General features: G+C 31.0%; 1 protein-coding gene across 3 annotated transcripts in view; it reads left to right on the forward strand.

The window, feature by feature from the left end:
- LOC105431125 (uncharacterized) overlaps positions 1-23,416 on the forward strand; it is a 57,712-nt gene extending 34,296 nt beyond the window's left edge. For 2 of the 3 annotated variants that reach the window (XM_089084930.1, XM_089084931.1), the window contains exons 5-7: positions 20,668-20,842; positions 21,288-21,539; positions 21,974-23,416. In XM_089084930.1, coding sequence (XP_088941056.1) covers positions 20,668-20,842; positions 21,288-21,539; positions 21,974-22,137 — 591 coding nt within the window. In that variant the 3' untranslated portion in view covers positions 22,138-23,416. The remainder of the gene's footprint in view (positions 1-20,667; positions 20,843-21,287; positions 21,540-21,973) is intronic. The other variant, XM_089084932.1, reaches the window with a different exon arrangement.
- The last annotated feature ends 241 nt before the right edge of the window (positions 23,417-23,657 follow it).

Raw genomic sequence — 23,657 nt, forward strand, 5'->3', positions numbered from 1 at the left:
GAATCTCCATTTATATTTGTATTTATATATGCATATGGTTAACTTTTTAAAAATTTAAATTATTAAATTAAAATAAAAAAATTAAATAAAACTTCCAGATAATCTTTTTCTATGTAATTGATCGTCGTAAATCATGTACAACATGAAGATGATCGAATAAATTACTATATTAACTGTCTATTCAAAGGTATAAGGCTGCATAATAACAACAAAAAGTTATCGAAATTAAAAAAAATATATTTCTTGTTTTGAACATTAAATAAATAGATTTGAATTAAAGAATTAAAAAGATAGAAAGGAATTAAAATCTAAACAAAATAATATGGTTTTTACGAAAGAAAATATTTATAATTAACATCATAACGGACAACAAAAATTTGTGGTTGTATAATTTTCGAACCATTCAGAGAATTATGCTCAGTTTTTATGTCTAAGATATTCAAAAAAATTATTGGAAAAATCTATGAAATTATTATGCTCTTGTCAACGTTTTAATATCTGACACATATGACCTTAAAACGATTACTTCTTAATACTCATAATTTACATTTTATGCTTACTTCTTAAAACTATAACTATATAATTTATTATCAAAATACAATTACATTAAATAATCATTTTTATAAATAATTAATTGTATTTTTTAAGTATTATTATTTTTCCTTTAATTTTAACTTATAAATTAATCTTTAATATTTTACAAGTTCCATTAAAAATATTATCGTATGTATCTGTAATTAAAGAGAGATTGTGTTTTAGTCATGTTTCATATAAATGAAACCGAAAATCTAAAAAGCTTTTTTAGCTTTTTGCTCTTAAGATTATCGACATAATGCTTACAAGCGTAATGATGATTGCAATAGTCAATGGTTTATCGTCAAGAGTGGAGTATGGCAGTACCAAAAGCTGCGACCATAAAAGAGAGAATTTTCCAGAGCTGATGGTTAGTTACCGTGCGGACCAATGGAGTAGTAGGCTGATATCGGTTTCCGCATGGCGAACTCGGCACAAGGTTTTCTTTCTCTCTTTCTGTCTCTGTCTCGCTCTTTTCTGGTATTTCCCCTTTATGTTCCCTTTTTTCTCGTTACGCCTCTCGTTCTTTATCTTTCTTCTAGTTGTTTCTTTCTTTTTTTACATCAATATTGTCCTCTCATTCATCATTTTCTTCATACGTTACGAAACACTATCCGCGTCTAATGCAAATGTATGAAAGATGACACGTTGTATATTTTTCATCTAACTTGTGCGAGGTTTTAAAACAATTTTGACAAATAAATGATATAAAGTAAGTGGTGTCATTGCAAGTAACTACAACGATACTTATGTTGTACCGTGGCAAGATAATAAATATGAATATAAATACGAAGATACTGATTTTTTCAGAATGCTGTCAATATGTTGTATGTAATTGCGGTAATATATTATTAAATTTACATACAATTAAAATTCAAGAAAGCCTTTAGAAAGCCAATATCTGCTTTTACTTAAAGATATAATGTGAGAAGCCAAATGCATTATATTATATTTGTTATAGATGATTTCGTGATTTTATAGATAATTACGTGATAATTGTTCGATTATTATAAATAATTGTAAATTTATAGAAAAAATTATTAAACATTTTGTATGTGTATTGTGTGAAAACATTACATAAAAAGGTATTTAATACAATAATACATGAATGTATATATTATATTTCAAGAGTACTTTCAGAAGAATTCTCTTTTTAATTGAGCTGAACGTATATCATTTTAAAATATGACTTGTTAAATATATACTTGAAAATATAATAGTGTGCAGTCATTCCATATTATGGTTTTATAATAATTTCAGATAGATTGATTTTTATGCATGATTACAATTAAGCCATTCGTAATAAAACCGAATGGAGTCTAAAAAACTCTGATATGATTTGCATAACAGTCAATCAGCTCCTCAGATGATTTTGTGAATCAATTAACAATCGACAAGTACATAATTGAGCAAAACTTTGATGAAAAACATAGTCGTAGTATTTTTTGACAAATGGTTCCAAAAAGTGATGAAAATATTCTATGAATTACGATATTGATAATCCTAACGAAGCTTTGTACATGAAATATATTGCAAAAAATATCTTAATAACACATACATAGCGTAACAATACTATTATCACAATATACACAAAGTTATCAGTTTCGGAATTTTTTTATATCATGTTTTTTATATAATTGATCGATCGGTTGCGACCACTCAAATATTCTGTTATCTTTTTTTATTCTATTTTCTTTATTATTTTAATAAAAAAGTGGAAGAAAGAAAGAAAGACAAAGCAGGAGAAAGATTCTTTAAATACCATGAAATACAATTTTCATCTATGACGTCCCGATTGCGTACGTATGTGCACGTATATCAGTGCGATTTGCGTATATCGTACATCAGAGGTGCCCAAGTGGATTCGACTAACAACTAAGAGAGACTCCTCATCCTGCTTGTACACCCCCACTACCCCCACTAACTTATCACGCCTGTCGATTCGCATCGTGGACTAGGGGAAACAGGGAGAGCGCGAGAACATGGCCTGTGGGCCATGGACTCGGACACCTCTGTATATATGTGAATGAACGTTTCTGGCATACAGACATATACATATGCACGCAATCTGTACGCGGCAGCCGGTGATTATATTTTGATATAATTCGAAGTATGAGAGCAGCCGCCGCGAGCGGCGGGGGTGGTTGGGTGAGCCAAGTAGGAGGGAGGAAAACTGGAGGGAGGGTTGGGAATCGTGACGGCATGGGGTTGTCGAGGCTGCCTGAAGCGTGCAGGCGCGTACACATAGAGTGCCGTAGAACGACAAAGCGGCCATTACAGGATGGGTGCGGTCCCGCGGGCCAATCAGAGAGAGGAGCCAGGGACCGGACGGCCAATCAGGACGCGCCTTCCACCCGTCTTTTGTTTCTAAATTTGCGCGCGCGACGGGGACACAATATAACGAGGCGCGAGACGGAAAGAGGAGCTGATAATCGTTAACGGGGATATTTTTGCGCGGGGAGTGGTGTTTTTCTTCCTCTGTTGCTCACCTTCTCTCGTCCCTTCTCTCTCACGTATTTAGCTCTTTATTTCCGAATCTGTCTTTATCTCTCTTTACGTGATTTGCGAATTATGTTGCAGTATTTTTGTAAATTATATGAATCTTAGAATTTTTGAATTTCATGCGATTGCCAACCTTGTTAATTAACTGAAATTGTAAATTATGTTTATTACCTCAAAAGACATACATTGTATTTTATATTTTATTTTTTAATTCTTTTATTTTTATTATTCACGTGTTTTGTGATATTCTAATCACATATCTTGATATTTTTATTATTCTATCAAACATAATTTTTCAATTATATTAAAAAAAATTTTTTAATTGTAAAACATTACGGAACATAGCTATGTATTAATGTTTCTACGCATCAATTTTTACATGTTTATAGATTTCTAAAAAATATTTGATTAAATAATTAAACTAGCTATATTATATACAAAAGAAGTATTGTTAATAAAATCAGATAGTTAATAAATACAGCATTAAATTTTTTAATTAATTTTTTAATTATGAAGTATTACACATTTCTTCTTTCTTGTAGAACAATCAAAATGGTTGATCAATTTTTTAACGTACAGTAAGAAAAAATTGAATAGTATTAATTATGATAAAATAATATTCATTATTTCTAAATCCATTATTTCTAAAATTATTAACTAAAGAGTTAAATGTCACGACCGTAAGAATTAACTATGACAAAAGATTTCCACGCTAAAATTACTCAGTGTTTAGTAATTTGTCAGGTCTCTAAATGTAGCAAACTATTATTATTTGATGAAATTCTGGATACATTTACTTGATATAGTCCGAACAGATTAATTTGTTATATTTATCGAATTTTATACAATTTGTTAGTCTTTATTCTAAATACGAAAAATATAATCATATAAAAATTGATTTAATGAATATTTGTACTCATAAATTTCTTTTTGTATAAAGTAAAAAAATACAGTAATTTTAATGGATATATTAAAAATAAAAATATAATTTATGTATTATAAAATAACAAGAATAAAATAAACGGATACAAGAATACAAGAATAAAATAAATATTTATATATGTTTGTATTGTAATTTTGAACAACGTATCTGCTAATAAAATGTGTACATTATTAAAATCCGGATTTATACAATAAACTCATCTATCAACGAATTATCGAAGTAAATAATGTAAACAAATGTCATTGCTTAATTAATCAGATATAACAAATTTTTAAAGTCATTTGATATAATTGCAGCGGAAAGTAATTTTGTTGATAAATTCTGTAAAGTTTGTTTTATGCATCATTTGAATTACTAAATGTTTTTATCACTATAAAATTAATAATTTTGCTTCTTTTGTCAGTATGTTATTTTTATATAAAAAATTACAATGCTGAAGAAAAAGTAGTGAAAATCTTCTACAGCAAAATTAATCGAATTATGTCTTCAAAGAATAGTGACTCTTTATTGTTTATCTGTTTATTTGTATATTGATTCTTTATTTATTTGAACTTATTTATTTGAACTTAATGCAATAATTATACTAAGCTACAAAAAAATATCTTTTTTAATTATATTGAATCAAACAAAGTGTTTTTTATAGATTTCGCGATGCTGAAAACGATGCCGTAAGTCAATTTTTGCCAGCATGTCAGGTTTTCCAAAATAATTGAGGTAATAATATGCAAAAAATGGCTTTTTTGCAACTTTTGAAGATTTTTTTATAAATAAGATTATAACAACAATATTTTGAAATTCTGAATTCAGAAGTCACGAATGTATATTCATCCCCAGATGTATAAAATGCATTTTTTATTTTAATATCTCAGTTTTTAGTCATGTTATGAAAAATTTTAATAGAGTTTTGCTAAGATAAGACTATATTTGTTATCTTAACAAAATTCTGTATTAAAATTCTGATTAGACTTTTAATACAGAATTTTAAGACATTATTAATCTTTCTAAAAAATCCTCAAATATCGCAAAAAAGTCATTTCCCTGTAAATGACATAAGGGAGGCAACTCGTTATAGTGATCGTGTTCACAACTTGGCTGCGTCTGATTGGCGGGTAGAATCGCTCACAAACGGACATAATTTTTATTTAACCTCAATTATTTGGGAAATGTTGACACATGGCATCGATTTCAAAATCTAAAAACCTGCAATCATTTTTTTTTAAAATAATTTCTTACTGTAAATCAGCATTATCATACAATAATACCTATTTGTGTATACAATATTAGTGCGATAAAAAATTGATATGTTTTCTTGATTGTAATTTCTTATAGAACGTTATTGCATTATATGTCTATAGAGGAAGATTAAATGCTTGGAATCTAGCATACAATCAGTTTCCCTGTAAATGACATAAGGGAGGCAACTCGTTATAGTGATCGTGTTCACAACTTGGCTGTGTCTGATTGGCGGGTAGAATCGCTCACAAACGGACATAATTTCGGCGATCTGAGGGTTATGGTTTCTTATGGGGAGCGCGCGAAAATTGCACCCTGTCCTCTTCCCGCCAGTCCTTTCGGCGCGATCGATATAAGCAGGAAGGATCTCATGTTACGGAGTGATTTGAACTAAATTATAACAGGAATAGGTACTGAGTTATTACGCGATTAGAGCTGCACGAGTCAAACATTGCAAGAAAATGAGTTAGCTAATATTTCGTTTCACGATGCTATTTTATACCTTCTGTTTCTAAAAACAAAGTTGAGTAAATTTATGAAAAACGGAAAAAAAGCTGTATATATGAATATGTAGGATTATTTACAAAAAAAAATTATTAAATATCATATTTGAGAAACTTATCCATGTACGAATAAATATTATATTTGTCAAATTGTATGATCAATGATGCTGATCTAGATAGGTTATAAAGTTATATTTTTGCAAGGATAGCAATCCTTTCCCTTTAAATAATTCATTGTACATAATGAGATTGTAAATTCATGAAAAGAAAGATAGTACATAGAATTGTGGCAGTGTTCCGCTGTAAGCGGCCCATTAGCGAGGAATTTTGACGTGATTCACACAATCGTCACGCGTCCGCTGGACGAAGAAAGCAGAAGGATGGAAAGCCGCCTTCGAGTCGAGGAGAAAAAAAATTTATTTCAAGTAGCAGCGAGCAGCTCGCGATACGCAAGTCATCCACAGAGCTCTTGAGGGTTCTCACCCGGGTTCCGCATGAGTTCCCTGACAAAAGTTTCTCTGAAGGAATCCCCCTTCCTGACAACAAGGCCCCATTGTCAAGGCCCCGTTTGCGCTTGGGCGCCATTGAAGATTCGTTAGAACAGCCTGCCAGGTAGGAGGCGCGAATCGCTTCTCCGACAAGGCGTTCGACATTTCCTTCTCATTCTGCAAGATCACTCTGCCACGATACATTCTGTATCGCTTTTTCATAATTAACAGTTCCGCCAAAAATATTGTGTAATCATTTTGTATTTTTTAAATTTTCAATAACGCGTGGCTCTTATAAAGGACCAAGCGTTATTGAAAATTTTTAGGTAATAGTCTATATGTATTGCCTATTCTTTTTACTTAGTATTAAGTTATATAATACATTAGATTTAAAAAATAGTTATTCAAGAAAAAATTAAATAAGTAATTGGAGGATTTCATTTTGGGCGAGATTAATTTGGTTATTTATAGATACATTGTTATGAAATGAAATAACTTATATTACAAATGTAAATGAGAAAATTGATGATTACATCATTCAAATCTTAACGTACTAGTTTTTTATTATAGTATTTAAATATATTATTAAATTTGCAATATTTTTATACAATGTCGGTGTGTACAGTGGTATCTACATACAAAGCATTATATATATATATATATATATATATTTGTATATATTTCCTTGTCAGTATATATTATGATATATGAATATCAATATGACAATTTTAAAGTGCCATAAGAAAAAAGATAAACCATGTAAAAAGAAATAAACAGTAAAACTAGAAGGATTGTTTAAAAGAAAACGAATTTTCAATTTTCCATAAATATTGCGAGTATTAAATAATTTAAAACACTACTTTGTCAGAAAGTTTTTTCTTGTAATGTAACTTACATTAAAAAACTTTTTGTATATATCATACATTCTATCATGTTTTTCTCGCCGGAAAAATAACCTGATGTAATCTACAAAATGGCGGCTTGAGTTGGTACTTGCGGAAGCAACGCGAGAAACATTGCTCGTAAAACGGTGGAAGCGGCTTGTTCAAATTCGGTTTCGTCGAAGAAAGATCTTTCTTTAGTACATACTTTCTATCAAATGCGTTTCTTGTTGCAGCTACTGTATTATTTGCGAGATCGAATCGAAGATAAAGCGGAATTCTGTCCTATCGTTACTGCTACAATTCTTATGTAATAGCCGTCTCTAAATAATCGATATATTGTCGTAGCAATAAATATCTGTGAATATTTCGAAATTTGTTTAGCGAGCGTTACAGGTGATAATAAAATTCTAAATTTATTTACTGTCCGATTTCTATAAAAAGAAACATGATTCTATGATTCGAGAAATATTTATGAATGTTACATACATTTCTTATACAATATTTAAAAGTATAAAAATATTTAAGAAATAAATATATACATGCATATATATTTTAAAGTCTTGCTGCATATACCAAGAGTTTAATTTAAACTTCTATTATTTGTTTTCTTTAAGATATTCTGTTTTGTATAAAAAACTTGAGTTGGTATTAAATACTGTCAATCTCTTGCATAATCAACAATCTACAGTCAATAGGACATCTTCTAATAATTGTAAAAAAATATTCTAATATTTTTTAGAGGGACAGAGACAGAGTGTAGATGTGTGCGCATTCATTTTGTGAATTATTTTAACGATTAACTATTAAAATCGTACTTTCTGATATATCGAATGCATTATATTGCATTATATTGTGCATTGCGAAATGAGCATTTTCAGTATCGTCGACATTTGAAACGGCAGAGAGAAGAAAACTCGTTGGAGAATATAATTCCCCGGAATGACGTAACGAAGAATCGAGTCACGTCCATGTTGCTACGAGTAAGTCTTCTCCTCTCTTCGTACTCTTCTCTTCTTTTTCCTTCTCTACCTTCTTATCTTTCTCTATCTCAGCTCACTCGATCTCCTACATCGTCTTAAAGTCCTCATCCTCTTTCTGGACCTTACACCGTATCACAGGACTTCTCGTAGAGGAGACATGCTAAGAAAGGGTAATGGCGCGGAAACGGCTCAAATGACCCGCGAATTTTCAACAGGCGGACGAGACTTCCTACTCGTGTTTATGTTTAGTAGGCACCCACTATTGTAAGTCGTTAAGAATTATGTCGAGATATTACCATTTACACAGGAAATTTATGATAATTTGCAAATCAATTGCAGTTTTTATTCCTATCATTAGTATCGCACGACGTTCTCGGAAATGACATCTCAGTCCACAATTCTTCGATAATTATAATTAATCTCTTGATATTTTTTGATATTACCAATATTTTTCAAATGATTGTACCGTCTTTGATATTGCAGCAAAACAATGTTATGTATAACAATGTATAGTATTGTATATATTGTAAATTTACACAAAACACACTTGTAAATTAAAAAATTTAATCATTTAATATTTCTTAATCACAATTCAAATTTATATTACATGATAAGTTATTATATAATTTATAAAGTACAAAGTAATTTTATAAAATTATACAAAATAATTTCTATCATTCTTTATACTTGTTGTATTAATATTTTTAATACTTTTTAATTTTTTTATTTTTTTATTTCTAATTATATTAATAAATCGGACTTAAAAATAGAAAGATAGAAAAGAATTTGACAAGAAATAAAATTAAATTGACTTTTTAGAAAGAAAAAAATAAGAAATGTTTTAATTTTGATAGAACAATACAATAGAGTATTTTAAAAAAAACATTTACTATATATGCAAAAATTATTTTACATTTTTTACCTGATATTTTTTTATATACATATATAAAATGTTAATATTATTATTTAATAATTCCTCAAATTTCTTATTTATTATGATTCTTTTTATATTTGTTTAATTGTTTATTATGACTCTTTATTTATATTATTTTATATCATTAATGCATACATAATTATATAATTATACATTTCAAATTCAATTATACATTTATAGTTTATTATGTAAAGTTATTTTAAGAAAACATAACACACAATTATTTCTATAATTATATCTATAATTATTAATTATTTTAAATGATTTATCGTAATTAAGACTATTGTTTTGTTAAAGACATTAAAAGTCCTTCTTCTATATATTTTTCAAGAAGTTATTTTTATCCATGGATCTGATCGTGACAGGTGAATATCCATGACTAGGATTAAGAATTTTATAAGAATTCGAACCCTATCTAGATCTAAAGAAGATACGTCAACGTCTCTGAAAATAGAACTAACGTTGAGTAAATAATACTGAGACCTGAAATTAGCTATTCCCGACTGAGTAAAATAAATATTTTCTCATCGGACCGTTCTTAAGGGATTATGAAAATCTTTAGAGTTGGATATATGTGTATAACGGTTTGATGATCATGTGGCTATTTCAAACTCCTAAAAGCTGATTATAATGTTCTGCTTTTTTGCTTCTTTTTACGCTACTTTTTATGCTACTTTTAGGATAAAAAAATGTTACAATTTAAATTACGATATGAATTTTTTAAATTCTTTTCTAATTATAAATTGCATATTTTATGCAGACATGTTATTTTCTATTTTAATAGAAAATTGGAAAAAAAAAACAGTGATAAATATATTAATATTATTTCTATGTAAAGAGTACATTTTTACATTTTCTAAACTTTATTTTATAAATATCTTTTTGTATATGAATGTGTAGATTATATTGATTAAAAATATCATCGAAATGGATTCGAAATATAACTCTCTCTCTCTCTCTCTCTCTCTCTCTCTCTCTCTCTCTCTCTCTCTCTCTCTCTCTCTCTCTCTCTCTCTCTCTCTCTGTGTGTGTGTGTGTGTGTGTGTGTGTGTGTGTGTGTGTGTGTGTGTGTGTGTGTGTGTGTGGTGTGCGTGCGCGCGCGCGCGCGCGCCACGTATAATGAATAAGATTTAACATTAAAAATAGAACAACAATAAGAAATAAATAGAAATTTATGAAAAAAATACTTATAACAAAATGTTCCGATGAAAAATTATATAATATAAGATTTGAGAACAGAATAAACTTTACTATTAACTTTATAACACTTTATTTTATTGAGATTAAACTTCAAATAATTTAATTCTTTAAGAATGATAATATATATTCGTAACATAAACAACATTAACATTTTAAATTGCATGAGAGCTATATTAAACAAATTTTATTTAATACTTCTCTTAAATATCAAAAAAGTTAGTTTTTTCTCGTTTACAAGTTGAAATTAAAAAAATGGATCTTATATAATTAACAAATCTTTGATATGTATGTTTAATATTCTGCAAATTAAGATCACATCATTTTATGCATAACTATTCAGAAAGAACTTTTCAGTACCGCTGACCGATTATTGATTTTATCTTTTGTACGATTGCAACCAACTCGTTGGGCGCGCGACTGTCTGGATGCATGCGTGTGCGCGTGTATAGATGTGCATGATATTGAGGGGTGACAGAGCTACTAATGCATTAAATACTTAAGAGCACAGTGTCCTCGGATGAGTCTCACTTACGATGAACACATGTACAGAGACAGTACCTACCTTGATATTTAAAAATTGACAGAGAGATTTTTGTTTATTCTACACAATCGATACACAAGTCGATTTTATAGTGAAAATATCTTTGCAGCACAAGCAATTAATGTTCAAAAAATAACATGAGAAAATCTATATATTTCTTTTTCTAATTTCTCTGCTCTTATATTTTTTGCGTAGATTTATTTGGTTTCAACATTTTTTACTTGCTGTTTTTCTGTTTTTTTTTTCTATCTAAGCAGTTTTCTTCTTTTATATAAATTTATATAATCTTTTATCTGCTTGTTTTTTTTACAGGACAATAACCACACATAATTTTTTGCATCAATATTAAACAATTTTTCAATTGCACAACTTTCATAGTTTATATGATGCATTAATTACTTCGTAAATATAGCATATATTACTTTATGAAAGATATGAATTCATGATGATAAAAATGTTATTTAATTAGAAAAGCGTTAAATTTACTCAGTAAAATTATACATAATAATTGCAGTAAACTGTAATAAAATTTGTTGTATAACAATTCCAATTTATTATAAAATAATTTTATTTTAAGTAATAAAAATATATAATGTGCATAAGTCTAGAAATATTTGTTTTACAAATTAAAGAATGTTAAATAATTTATTAATATTTAAAAATGAATATATTTTCTTCTAAAATATATTTTAGAATACGTATATACGTATATACATATATTTTATTGTAATAAATAAATTTCATACGTATGTATATATAAAAATATATTTAATTTTTGCAATTTGTAACACCGTGAAATTAATATTTACTCCTGTTTATTTCTGATTATTATTACAATACATATATTGGCATATCTTGACACACACACACACACACACACACACACACATTTTTAATAATAATTAAACGATCGATAATTCTTAAAATCTATAATAATTGAAAAATTAATTTGTCGTTATATTTTTAGTATACATTTTTAAATTTTATAATAAAATTTAATATGTTTTCTTAATTGTTGTAAAGTCCGATCCAATCTATGTTTTGACAAATGTGAAATAAAGATTTTATATATGTATAAGATGTTTAAGATCTATATATATATATATATATATATATATATATATATACATATATACATATATATGTATACATAATGATGAAGATTATATATCGTGCATCTCTATATTTTAATACAAGTTAATTTTACATTCAATTTGAAGAATTATTATTACACGGAAAGAAAACCTTTGCTGGCAAATCTAAAAATTTATGGCTACAAATACAGATACAGATCTGAAAACGATTTTGTTGAGCCTTCAAAATTATTATATACAATGTTCAAATTAACTGTTAGAAGATCAAATATGTTTGCAGTATTATTATCATATTTAAGCTACAAAATAATTTTGATGGGTCAACAAAATTATTTTCAGATCTGTATCTGGTCAAATTTTTAGATTTGCCAGCAAAAATATTCTTTCCGTGTACGTTTATTAATCAAAAATGAATGAAAAATTTTACGTCTCTGCATCGATAAAGTCGAAGAATTAAATTAAAAGCGAATTAGAGGATGCACGCGTGTGATTCAACACATAAGTATTCCTATGACGAAGTGGTCGAAATATCTCAATGTATATACTAAAGCAGCTATCATTCGCACATGAAGCTAGGGCATTATCACCCTCGCACGTCCAATACACCATGCACTAAGCAACCCCCATAATAGGGTTGCGGCCGCTAGTGACGTCGGACTCATGAATTTTCTATCGCTCGTCGTCGAAATGATTAAATGATCTTTGTAGAGGGTGCCCTTTCGACTTTTGCGTGTTTAGCGCGACGGTGACAAGTGGCATTCACTCTTTTAATGCGATCATCTATTATTTATATTAATAGGCGACCCTTTGGCTGACAATCCAGGATAACGACAGTGAACGCACGTCCTTGCATGTTTATGCCATGAATAAAAACTTCATATATATGCATCATACAATTTTTCACATCATTCAACTGATCATTATACGCATGTTGTATATCAGTTATTTGTTTTCGAGCTAATTTTTATTTTATTATCAACTCTTTTTATTATTATGAAATTAGCCAAGATATCGATTTGTAATAATAAATAATTAGATACATTTGCTTCATTCAAGATAATTGAAAACTACAGTAAACATTTACAAAATTTTTATTAGAGAATTTTACTTTGGTATTTTGGTGTTTTAAAGTAAGAAATCGATAGTTTCGCAATTGTAATCGATCTTTCTATAATTCATATAGTTGTACGAATTTAGTTTGAGACTACTTGAAGTTAATATTTGTGATCATTTAATCAAATAATGACAGTGTCTCAAATCATTTCTATGGAGGCCACACGAAGGATTTCTTGGTGATTTTCGGGACGAAGACTCGCCACCGCGTCCCGCTGTCGATCGTAAAACCACCGATAACCGACAAACAAAGCGATGATTTCCGGATGGGCGCATTTCACCCCAAAAATTGACCAATAATGCACATCGCGGAGTATCCATCGAAGCTGGCCAAAGTTGGCGTAACGGGTGGCAAATAAATAAGGGTCCCCAGTGAAAATCGGGAACGCGAATATCGCGGTAGTTTGGGCGTTGCGCTACTGTCAGCGGGACCGCTTATAAATTCTAATAAACTCGACTCGTACTCGGAGGAAAACACGGTGAGTCGGCGGCGAATTGGCGAGATCGGAGGAGAGGAACATGCCGACAACGGCTTTGAACAAGGGGATACTGCTGGTAGTAGATATAAATCTCGTCTAACCGAATTAAGTTAGAAGCATGGACCGAAGTTTTGCCACGCCCACGCCGCCGATGAAACGCTATCGAAACTGAGTCTGCGTGGTGAAAATCGAGAATATGAAAGCATGCTGGCGTCCAATATATATATATATATATATAACAAGAAGGAAATTCAATAACGAGGCGAGCACATGTCTATTAGGTAAAAGCATAAAGTGCAAAGCATAAATAGCAATTTCAAATTATTAACTGTTGTAATATTTGAAATGTAAAGAAAAAAATTAAACCTTTATTTTAAAAGTGGCGAGGTCATCTCTCAACTGTCCTAATATCCTAATTCCGATTGCGACTTGCCGCGATCGGCCGGCGCCATTAATTAGTCGCGGTTCATTACTTCAATACGCGATCGAAGCTGAGTTCACTTGTTAATGCCTCCGTTCGTCTGAATTATTTTCTGCTTATCGACGCCGAGTGATGGCTAACGCGTACATCCCTCTCGGGCCACCCTCGGCAAGTGTCTCACGTAATGATGTCCTGACGCGTGCCGTTTCACAGCATGGGGTCCCCGCGACGTTCCGTCCGACTTAACTATTTATTACCAGCCGATGGTCAAAGAAGGGGCGACTAGGCTGGTCTCTTATGCACGTATTATGCGGCAAATAAGTCATGCGTTTCCAAGCGAGGGATAACGCGCGCTTTATCCCTTCTCTCTTGCTTATTTGCCAAAATTAATTGGCTTACGGATTCTCGCCAGCGGGGATTGTCAGGATTGTGGGAATCCTGCTACGTGCGAATCGCAGCATCTTTCTCTACATCTTTCTCTTGATCTGCAATAATCATATGCTTTATCGAGTAAATATGGAAAATAAATGTCTTTTATTGTGAATACATTAGCTTCTATACGGTTTCTTCTTTAAAGAGGATGTTTAGTTGCTAAAAAAATTTTGAAGAAAAAACGATCGAGCAATTTTGCAGTATTATTATTATATTTAAACATCTTAAACAACATTTATAATAATTTTGATGGTTCAACAAAATTATTTTCAGATTTATAATTTTGGCTAAGTTTTAAGATCTGTTTAGCAAAATTATTTTTTTTCTATACGAAATTCTGAGAACGTTTTCTATATAATTTTTGATGTACTTATCTCTTTACATTAACTAGATCATTAAAATCATATCATTAATATGAATGTAATTAGAATTTCTATTGACGATTAGACCATTTACGGCCAATGTCCGTTTCTTCCTGTAAAAAGTTATAAAAATAATGTAATTAGAAAAGACATTTTATGAATTTTGATATTGTTTTAAGCTTCTAAATAGATACTTCTAAATAGAAAATTATCACGTTATTTTTATATTTATCATAAATATCAACGCATATTGATTGAGAGAATATTTAATAAATTATAATGTTTTTGAAAAGCATCATCTGAAAAACATGTAAAGTTATAAAAAAATCTATTTCTATTATTGGACATTCCATAAAGTTGTCATATTTAATTTGCATTTCAATGTTTTTGACTAATAAATTGGCATTCATAATTTATTTGCGATGCACCATTTTATTGCGAGGAGAAATTCCTTCTATTTGATGTTACAATATATCAGAAATCGATGGTAATTTTGCGGAACTATGTAATGACCGTTTATACATTCGCGCACAGTTCGATAACGCCGGCGCTAATAATAACACGAAAATTATATAGCCGTAAATTATTTAGATATTTCATTATATCTCCCGATATTGCGCTTACGCATCAGCCACATTGGAGTCATCTTTCCTGTGCATAATATCACGTTACCACAAGTAATGAGATTTCACTGCATATCGCCATTATCATTCTATTAGTATTTATACGTATTATGACATACAATTCTGTCCTTTTTCTTTTTATGATATGTATTATTTAAAATTTTATTTAAATTTGTTATACACTCAACTGTTACCGTTGGAAGATAACAGTTATTTATTTAAATAGAATAAAAATTGTCGCAATATTTGTCAGAAAAGATTAACATTGTATATCATATTATATATTGTATAACTTAAAGTTAATACGATTATTATACAGTTTTATCAATATTTTACTAATATTATTTATTATTATTTTATCATTAATATTTTTCATTTATTTTATCATCAATATTAAATCTTTTATATATAACCTAATTGTATATTAAAAATTGATAGATTAAAATGCGTTCTCATGCTTGTCACGCGATGTTATTTTTTGATTTTTGTATGTGCTGCTTATTAAATATTTGAAGTATACACATGAGAATAATTTAAAGTTTGCAAATGTGAAAGAATTCTGTCTTTTTTATTCCAAATAAAATAAACTGTACGATGTAGATGAACTTCCGAAGCAATAGACATTCGATACATCGAAAATATCTGCGAGAAACGTAGCAATGAATGCATGAAAACATACCGACGCCTGGAGCAGAGGAGAAAAGTCGCATTGAAAAGCATTGTCGGTGAAGTCCATAAAGGAGGATCGATGATGCTGTGCGAAGGTGTCGTTTCGCAGCATCGGGATTGGAAATCGGGTATCCGGATTATCCTTTGGCATCTTCTGGTATATCACGGGATGCTGCTGAGTTTAGGGTATACCAGCGGGGTATAAGGAAGGGGTGCAACGAGGCTGCATTGCTGAAGCAGCGGTAGCAGCAAGACGGTGGAAGAGGATCCTTTATACGATCGCCTTGGCTTGAAGAAGCGAGAAACTGCGACAGAACGTTCTCTCGATATTCTCCTTCCCTTCCCTCCTTCCTCCTATCCTCCTCCTTCATTTGCTCCACCATCCATTCTTCATCCTCTTTTCCACCTCCTTCTCTTGCTTCTCCTCCTCCTCCTCCTCCTTCTCCTCCTCCTCCTCCTCCTCCTCCTCCTCCTCCTCCTCCTCCTCCTCCTCCTCCTCCTCCTCCTCCTCCTCCTCCTCCTCCTCCTCCTCCTCCTCCTCCTCCTCCTCCTCCTCCTCCTCCTCCTCCTCCTCCTCCTCCTCCTCCTCCTCCTCCTCCTCCTCCTCCTCCTCCTCCTCCTCCTCCTCCTCCTCCTCCTCCTCCTCCTCCTCCTCCTCCTCCTCCTCCTCCTCCTCCTCCTCCTCCTCCTCCTCCTCCTCCTCCTCCTCCTCCTCCTCCTCCTCCTCCTCCTCCTCCTCCTTCTCCTCCTCCTTCTCCTTCTCCTCCTCCTCCTCCTTCTCCTCCTCCTCTTCTCCTTTCTCTTCCTCTTTCTCTTCCTCTACACTCCCTTTATTGGCACACCCGGTATAATAAGGAGCGAGTTTGTATTTAGTCGGCCATGCGCAGTACTGCCTGTTGGCGTATCATCGATCAGACCGGCGACTGACTATTGGACCAAAACAAGAGGATGAGAATGGAAATGGGGATAAAGAGAGGGTACCGACTGGCAGAAAGCACAACGGAGACAGTCAGAAAAGTAGGAAGGGCGGAACATGTTAAGGGGGTCGTGGAGGGACAGAGAGCAATTCTTAGTTGGAGTTAGCCAGACAAACAGAAAGGATTTTAAACGAGAAGTAGCGGTTTAAAATTAAAAAATATTAATACTAAATAATTTGTGCGCTACTAAAAGATCGTAAAATTAAAAGAAAGAAGAGAGTAAATGAGGAAAATGAGGTGAGGGTGAAGATAAACAAAAAGAGGAACAAAAGGAGAAAAACACTTTTATTTGTTTACTATTTCTATTATAATCGAGTTAGGTGTTAGCTGTTATATTGAAAGTATAAAACTCTATAAGTCTAAAGCCGTCAGATTCTACTAAGAATAAAGACTCTCGAAAATCTGTCTATTAAGTGTAAGCTTTTTGATTTTTGATTTTTTACTGTGAAAAGAGAAAATAAGGTGGAAAATTGCCAAGATGGTTTATGATATTTCGAACAAAATTCCAAATATTTTGGACGTTTCAATACACTATGGTGCCACTAATTATAAAGCGCATAATGCTATTTGTTATATTTATTACATTGATTGTATTATTTCTTTTTTCTTAATTCTATATATCAAATATTTAAGTGCAATGTATGAAAATTTAAATCTGCTTTATATGTAATACAAATTATTGGAAAATTTTAACACACATAGTTGAATTATATTATGAGAATATATATTATACATTAATATATAAAAATCAAATAAATAGTAACAAAATAGTGTAATAATATAATGTAATAATATAACTTTTAGTCTTAAAAAGATTTAATCTTTCAACGATTTATACTTAAATTCTTTAAATTTCTCAGTTTAAAAAAAACAATTAATTAAATTAAAATAAAAATATTAAATTAGATAAAAACTATAAAGTTTACAATGGCATATATGCATATGCCATTGTAAGTACAATATATATATAATTTACAGGAGTTATATTACATATAAAAAAAAGAATACATTTATAATGTATTCACACAAATTTTGTATATTAAGTACTTTTTTGCAGAAAAATCTGTTATACTTATTTATCAATTATGCAAAATTTTATACAGAAAGAATAATTTTGCTATAATATTTAAAAATTTGACTAGACACAAATCAGAAAATAATTCTTAAGATATTAAAATAGTTATGTTCAAATTGATTGTTAAAAGATTGAAACTTTTTGCTGTATTATCATTATGTTTAATCATTTTATATAATACTTTTAATGGCTCTACAAAATTAGTTTTAAATCTGTTATCTATATAAATTTTTAGAAATTTTAGCATACTTTTGCATAAAAACTTGTATAACTTTTTGCTGCAAACTAACGACAGTATTCGTCATCAGTATCATATTTTTTGTTGAACGAGTTTGTTTCAAGACCTTAAAAAAGCTTGAGAAAATCTTTCTAATTGTATCATACAGAATAGAACTAGAAAATAGTATTGTGTTTTGTTTTTTTTTTTGCAAAAGATATATATATATATATATATATTTTGGTATAGTATAAATGATAAGATAGGATGACACTGTCCTAAGGATAATTGGAGATCTCGTTACTTCCCACCGGTGACTTCAATTTGCGATCGACCGATAATGAGATATCGAATCCTGATCCTCCATTTCCGAGTTTCTCTCTCTTCTTTTTTCATCAGCTTCTGGCATCTTAGTTCATGTCTCATAGCTTTCTCAGTTTACATTTAAACAACATGAAAGCATATTTATACGTGTGTATGTATATATATATATATATATATATATATATATATATATGTGTGTGTGTGTTAAATATCTTCTAACACTTATTAAACACCCTCTTGCTTTCAGCGTGGTAGTATCAACGTTATCATGTTTCGGTGAAGAAATGAGAAGCTATATAATCTGTTCATTTACGGAGCTATTATATCTTAGTTGATTTCCTTTTTTTATCATTATCATAAAAAAGAGATTAAATTGTAAAAATGTGCAGAACATAAACACTTTAAATTTAAATCTCATGTGTTTAAGGATTTTGAGTAACAATGTTACAAATGTAACAAAGAGAGAAAAATGGTACAAATTTTTACTGTTAAATTAATTTAGAAGAGCACATACCTACAAATAGTAATATTTTTGTGATGTGTTGGCTTGCACCGATATCTTTGCGCGTAAATGGCGAAAACCTGCATGTTCGTTGAAACCTAAGCGAAAGATAATTTTGGGGTGGCAGCTCAAATTGACAGGGCAACGCGTTTCCATTCATTCGAATTACGCACCAATTCTGCTGGTGACTTTGGCATTGTTGTTGCAAATTGGTCCACGCCCTAGCCTCTGGCCTCCCTCTTCTGTTAATCGTACATGCGCTTGTGAAACGAACCGATGCATGTGTCCACCTTTTTAAATAACATCCTGGAACCATCATATATATATATATATATATATATATATATATATATATATATAGGGTGTCTCACCAAGCGCATTTCTTTAAAGTATAGCTTCTTTAATTAAATTTAGGTTATTCTTGCAGTTATGCTGCAGTATTCACAACTTTTACAATTGTTACTTTTACAATTGACTAAAATAACAAAATTTTTACAAAATAAATTGCAATTACGTATGTGTGTGTGTGTGTGTGTGTGTGTGTGTGTGTGTGTGTGTGTGTGTGTGTGTGTGTGTGTGTGTGTATTATATTTATTTTATTTTTACTAGACATTACAAACGCGCACGCTTTATTTATCTTTTTCAACACAAGAGCAAAAATTAATATAATACTATTATACTATTGTTATACTATAACACTTTTAACTTCTTGATATACAATTGTCAAAACGATCCTCGCTGTAAGATCAATACAATGACAGCTATTCACGAAGTTTACGAGAGAACCAATCAGCATTATGGAAAAGTGTCAACAATAAACTTCGAGAAAATTTTGAGAGATGCGAGTATCGATGCTTTTTTTTAGAAAGGAGGATTTATGTTGTATTTATTTTATTTTTATTATCAATTTTATATATCTGTGTGTGTGTGTGTGTGTGTGTGTGTGTGTGTAATGCGCGCGCGCTTACACACACACACACACACACACACACACACACACACACACACACACGCTGCGATTTTTATATATATATATAGATAGCTTGTTAAACAAAAATATATACAATTTGCTGAATAAAGTAGCGCTTGTTATTTTTTTATAAACGGTAGTTCATTACGTGCAAACAAGCTAAAAAACGCGACACGCGTCTACACCATAGGAGGTCGAATAATCGGGATTGCTAACAAGTAGTGTAACGGGCATAAAAAATAGGATAACAGCTTTCGACGAAATCATTTAAGCATGATAATTAACTATAGGATAGTATTATGGCGTGTGTCAAGCAACTGCTAATTGGATAAAGTAATTGATAACGCAGAACAATTATAATATTTTAATTAAGGGCAATAATATAAATTAGAAAATTAATATGTAAATATTTTTTAATTTTAATGTACTTACATACGTACACATGTAAACTAATTGGGGGTTTTAATCTTTTTATTATTAAAAATGTCTGCATTCTTGTAAACCCTTAACCAATATTGGTAACAAAATTTGCGAGAGATTAGATTAATTCTTTTACTATTTACGAAAGAATTTTATATTTTTGCGTATCATAAAAAATTATCTTCTTCCATTCATCAACTTTTTGCAGGTATGGTTTCAAAATCGGAGAGCAAAGTGGCGTAAGACAGAGAAATGTTGGGGCAGAAGTACCATAATGGCAGAATATGGCTTATATGGAGCAATGGTCCGGCATTCCTTACCACTTCCGGAAACGATTTTAAGAAGTGCCAAGGAAAACGAATCTGTTGCACCCTGGCTGTTAGGTAAATATCTCTAGTTAGAATTTTAATGATTTTAATAATTTAAGTGTACAATATATGTTTCTGCAAATCTGTTTTTAAAAACTTGAATTAAAAATTATTTGATTATGATTATATCCAAACATTTTTTTTCTCTTTCGTCCATAAAATTGGATAAGATTGCACTAACAATAACAGTTTTGCATTACAAAAGAAAAAGACGGTAAAACGCTGAATATTAAAATATAAATATAACATAATCTTTGCTTACATTAGAGATTTTTATTATTTATTATCTTGACAACTAGACATTAAATAATTTTAAAATATATTTTTGTAGTTAATTAGTGCAATTTTAGTCTATTACTATCGAAAACCGGAGAAAATCTTATCTTTACGTTCCGATAAAATCATTTAAGATAAAGCGGCGCGACAAATTTCGAATATTTTTTCTGTTGGTTTTTATCAGCTCAATCATCTAAGACAAGCAGCTTTAATCAAGATTTCGAATATAATCAAGAACTGATTGACTGTGGACCTGTAGGGATGCATCGGAAATCGCTCGAGGCAGCAGAGCATCTCAAATCCGGTGGAGAGGACAGCGGCAACGATCAAAACGGAAGCGGAAGCAGTCCACATCATAATCATCACCAAGGAGGACCAACCAGTTCGGAGAGCGGACAGGAGAGTCAGGATGGTATGGGCCCTTCGTCATCTACGAGTAAGTTTTATATATTCTGCTTAGATAAGATAAATTTTAGATAAAAATTCTGTTGCAATATTGACAACAATAGAATAGCAAATATGTATATGTGTATGTATATATATATATATATATATATATATATATATATATAGAATTTGCAAACCAGAAATGTTGCATAAATCGTCAATAGAATTTCGTCAATAATATAAGAATTTTCTGCAAACATATTTTTATTTATAATATACAATATTTAGCATTGATAAAAAGTGATATATTGGAATATTTTTCATTTGTAAGTAATTTTTTTACTTGAAACATGAAAAAAATAAGATATAATATATAATAATACACAATGAAATGAGAAAATTTTTATAAAAAAGAATAATAAAAAAGGGAAAATGTTAAGATCTATTTGCAAGACACAATGATATGTATAATTATGTTTTTAGATGTCGTACAAGATACGGAACAACTCAGAAATGAGAGTATTGCTTGCTTAAGGGCGAAAGCACAGCAACATCAATTGCAATTGAGTCTGCAACCAACATCGACGCCGCCAAGCGGGTCGTACCCGTCTGCAGCACAGTCCAGCACGCTGCATACTTCGGTTTAATCGCAAAAATACAGACTCTCTTCCTGACAGTTCCGTGTTCAATATTTTTGCTGTTGATGCGGAAGCAAGTATCCTGCCTAGCGAATCTATCGTAGATGATCGGCAGCACCGATTTCAAAATCAATGATATTTTTTTAATGTATATCTCGATGAGAATTGATCCTTTCCAAATATAAGGATCTCTTCAAGGATCACTTCTATGATTAATCTCGCAGATATCACTGCAGCGGCGACGGGCGAATTCTTCGCGACGAAGAAGGAACATGGATTATTCCGAAATGATTTCAATGTACTACGTTCCTCGCGTCGTTTTCAAGCGCAGCTCTGTAAATTTTTATGACTGAAATTGTCCACAATGCAGTGTTAATCATAAAGTTCGAGAAGACTCTCTATATACATACATACATATGTATGTATGTATGTATGTATGTATGTATGTATGTATGTATATATATTACAACGAAGCATGGCGAACCAACAGATTAGCGCCTGATTTGCGTTATACAAATCTGCATGTCTTATGCAGTAAAGGAGCAGGCCTATAGATTGACACAGATTCACATAAATTCTTTGCAACGAGTTGACGTACAATGATGCAAGACGCTTTAGCGGTGTCCCCATGTTGCGTTTCGACAAAATGAAATGCTGCCCGAGAATACCGCGAAATGAACAATGAAATTAATTATTAAGCTTAATTCTCATCAACGAAATAATAGCCTACTGATGATCTATATAACATATAGTAAAAGATCATCAATCAGGGAATCCTGTCGTTGACGCAAGAGTAAATTTTCAAGGGAAAATTTTTCCGATAAGAAAGTTGATAATGGATGAAGTTTGATTATTCAATCTGATCGATAATTCGAATTGATCGGCAGATCAAGAGCAAACGAAACTACCTAATTAGAATATAATTGCTTTTAATAGCGCGACTGTCTGTAAGCACGTGTTTTGTGTGTGAGTGCGTGCATGCCTACGTTGTGTTTGTATGTTGCGTGTGCATGCGTAAATGCGTGCACATTTACATATATACGTGTGTATAGTGAAGAAAATAGAATAAATCGTGATAAAAAAATTTGAAGATATTGATCTTCAGAATATCAATCTGCAACGAATGTTGAGCAACGCGAAGAATAAAAGAAATAGGAAAAAGAAAATAGGGATTGTGAAATGCTCTTAGCAAGATTACAGAATATATAAATACACATCGACGAGAAACAAAAACTCGGAAATCTCTATGATATATATATATATATATATATATATATATATATATATATATATACATAAAAAAATATCTTTAAGATTTGCAAATTTAGAACGACATGCAAACATCGAAAGTTGACTTGATTGTTAAACACACGTGTATATGGGATAAAGAGAGATAGTATGTATGTATAGATGTTTATGTCAAGTAAATTGCAAAAAATAGGGAGAAAGAGAGAGAGAGAGAGAGAGAGAGAGAGAGAGAGAGAGAGAGAGAGAGAAAGAGAGGGAGAGGGGGGAGGATGGAGGAATGA

Source organism: Pogonomyrmex barbatus, unplaced genomic scaffold, assembly GCF_055798465.1.
Source record: "Pogonomyrmex barbatus isolate J1 unplaced genomic scaffold, ASM5579846v1 scaffold9, whole genome shotgun sequence".
Taxonomy (NCBI): Eukaryota; Metazoa; Arthropoda; class Insecta; order Hymenoptera; family Formicidae; genus Pogonomyrmex; species Pogonomyrmex barbatus.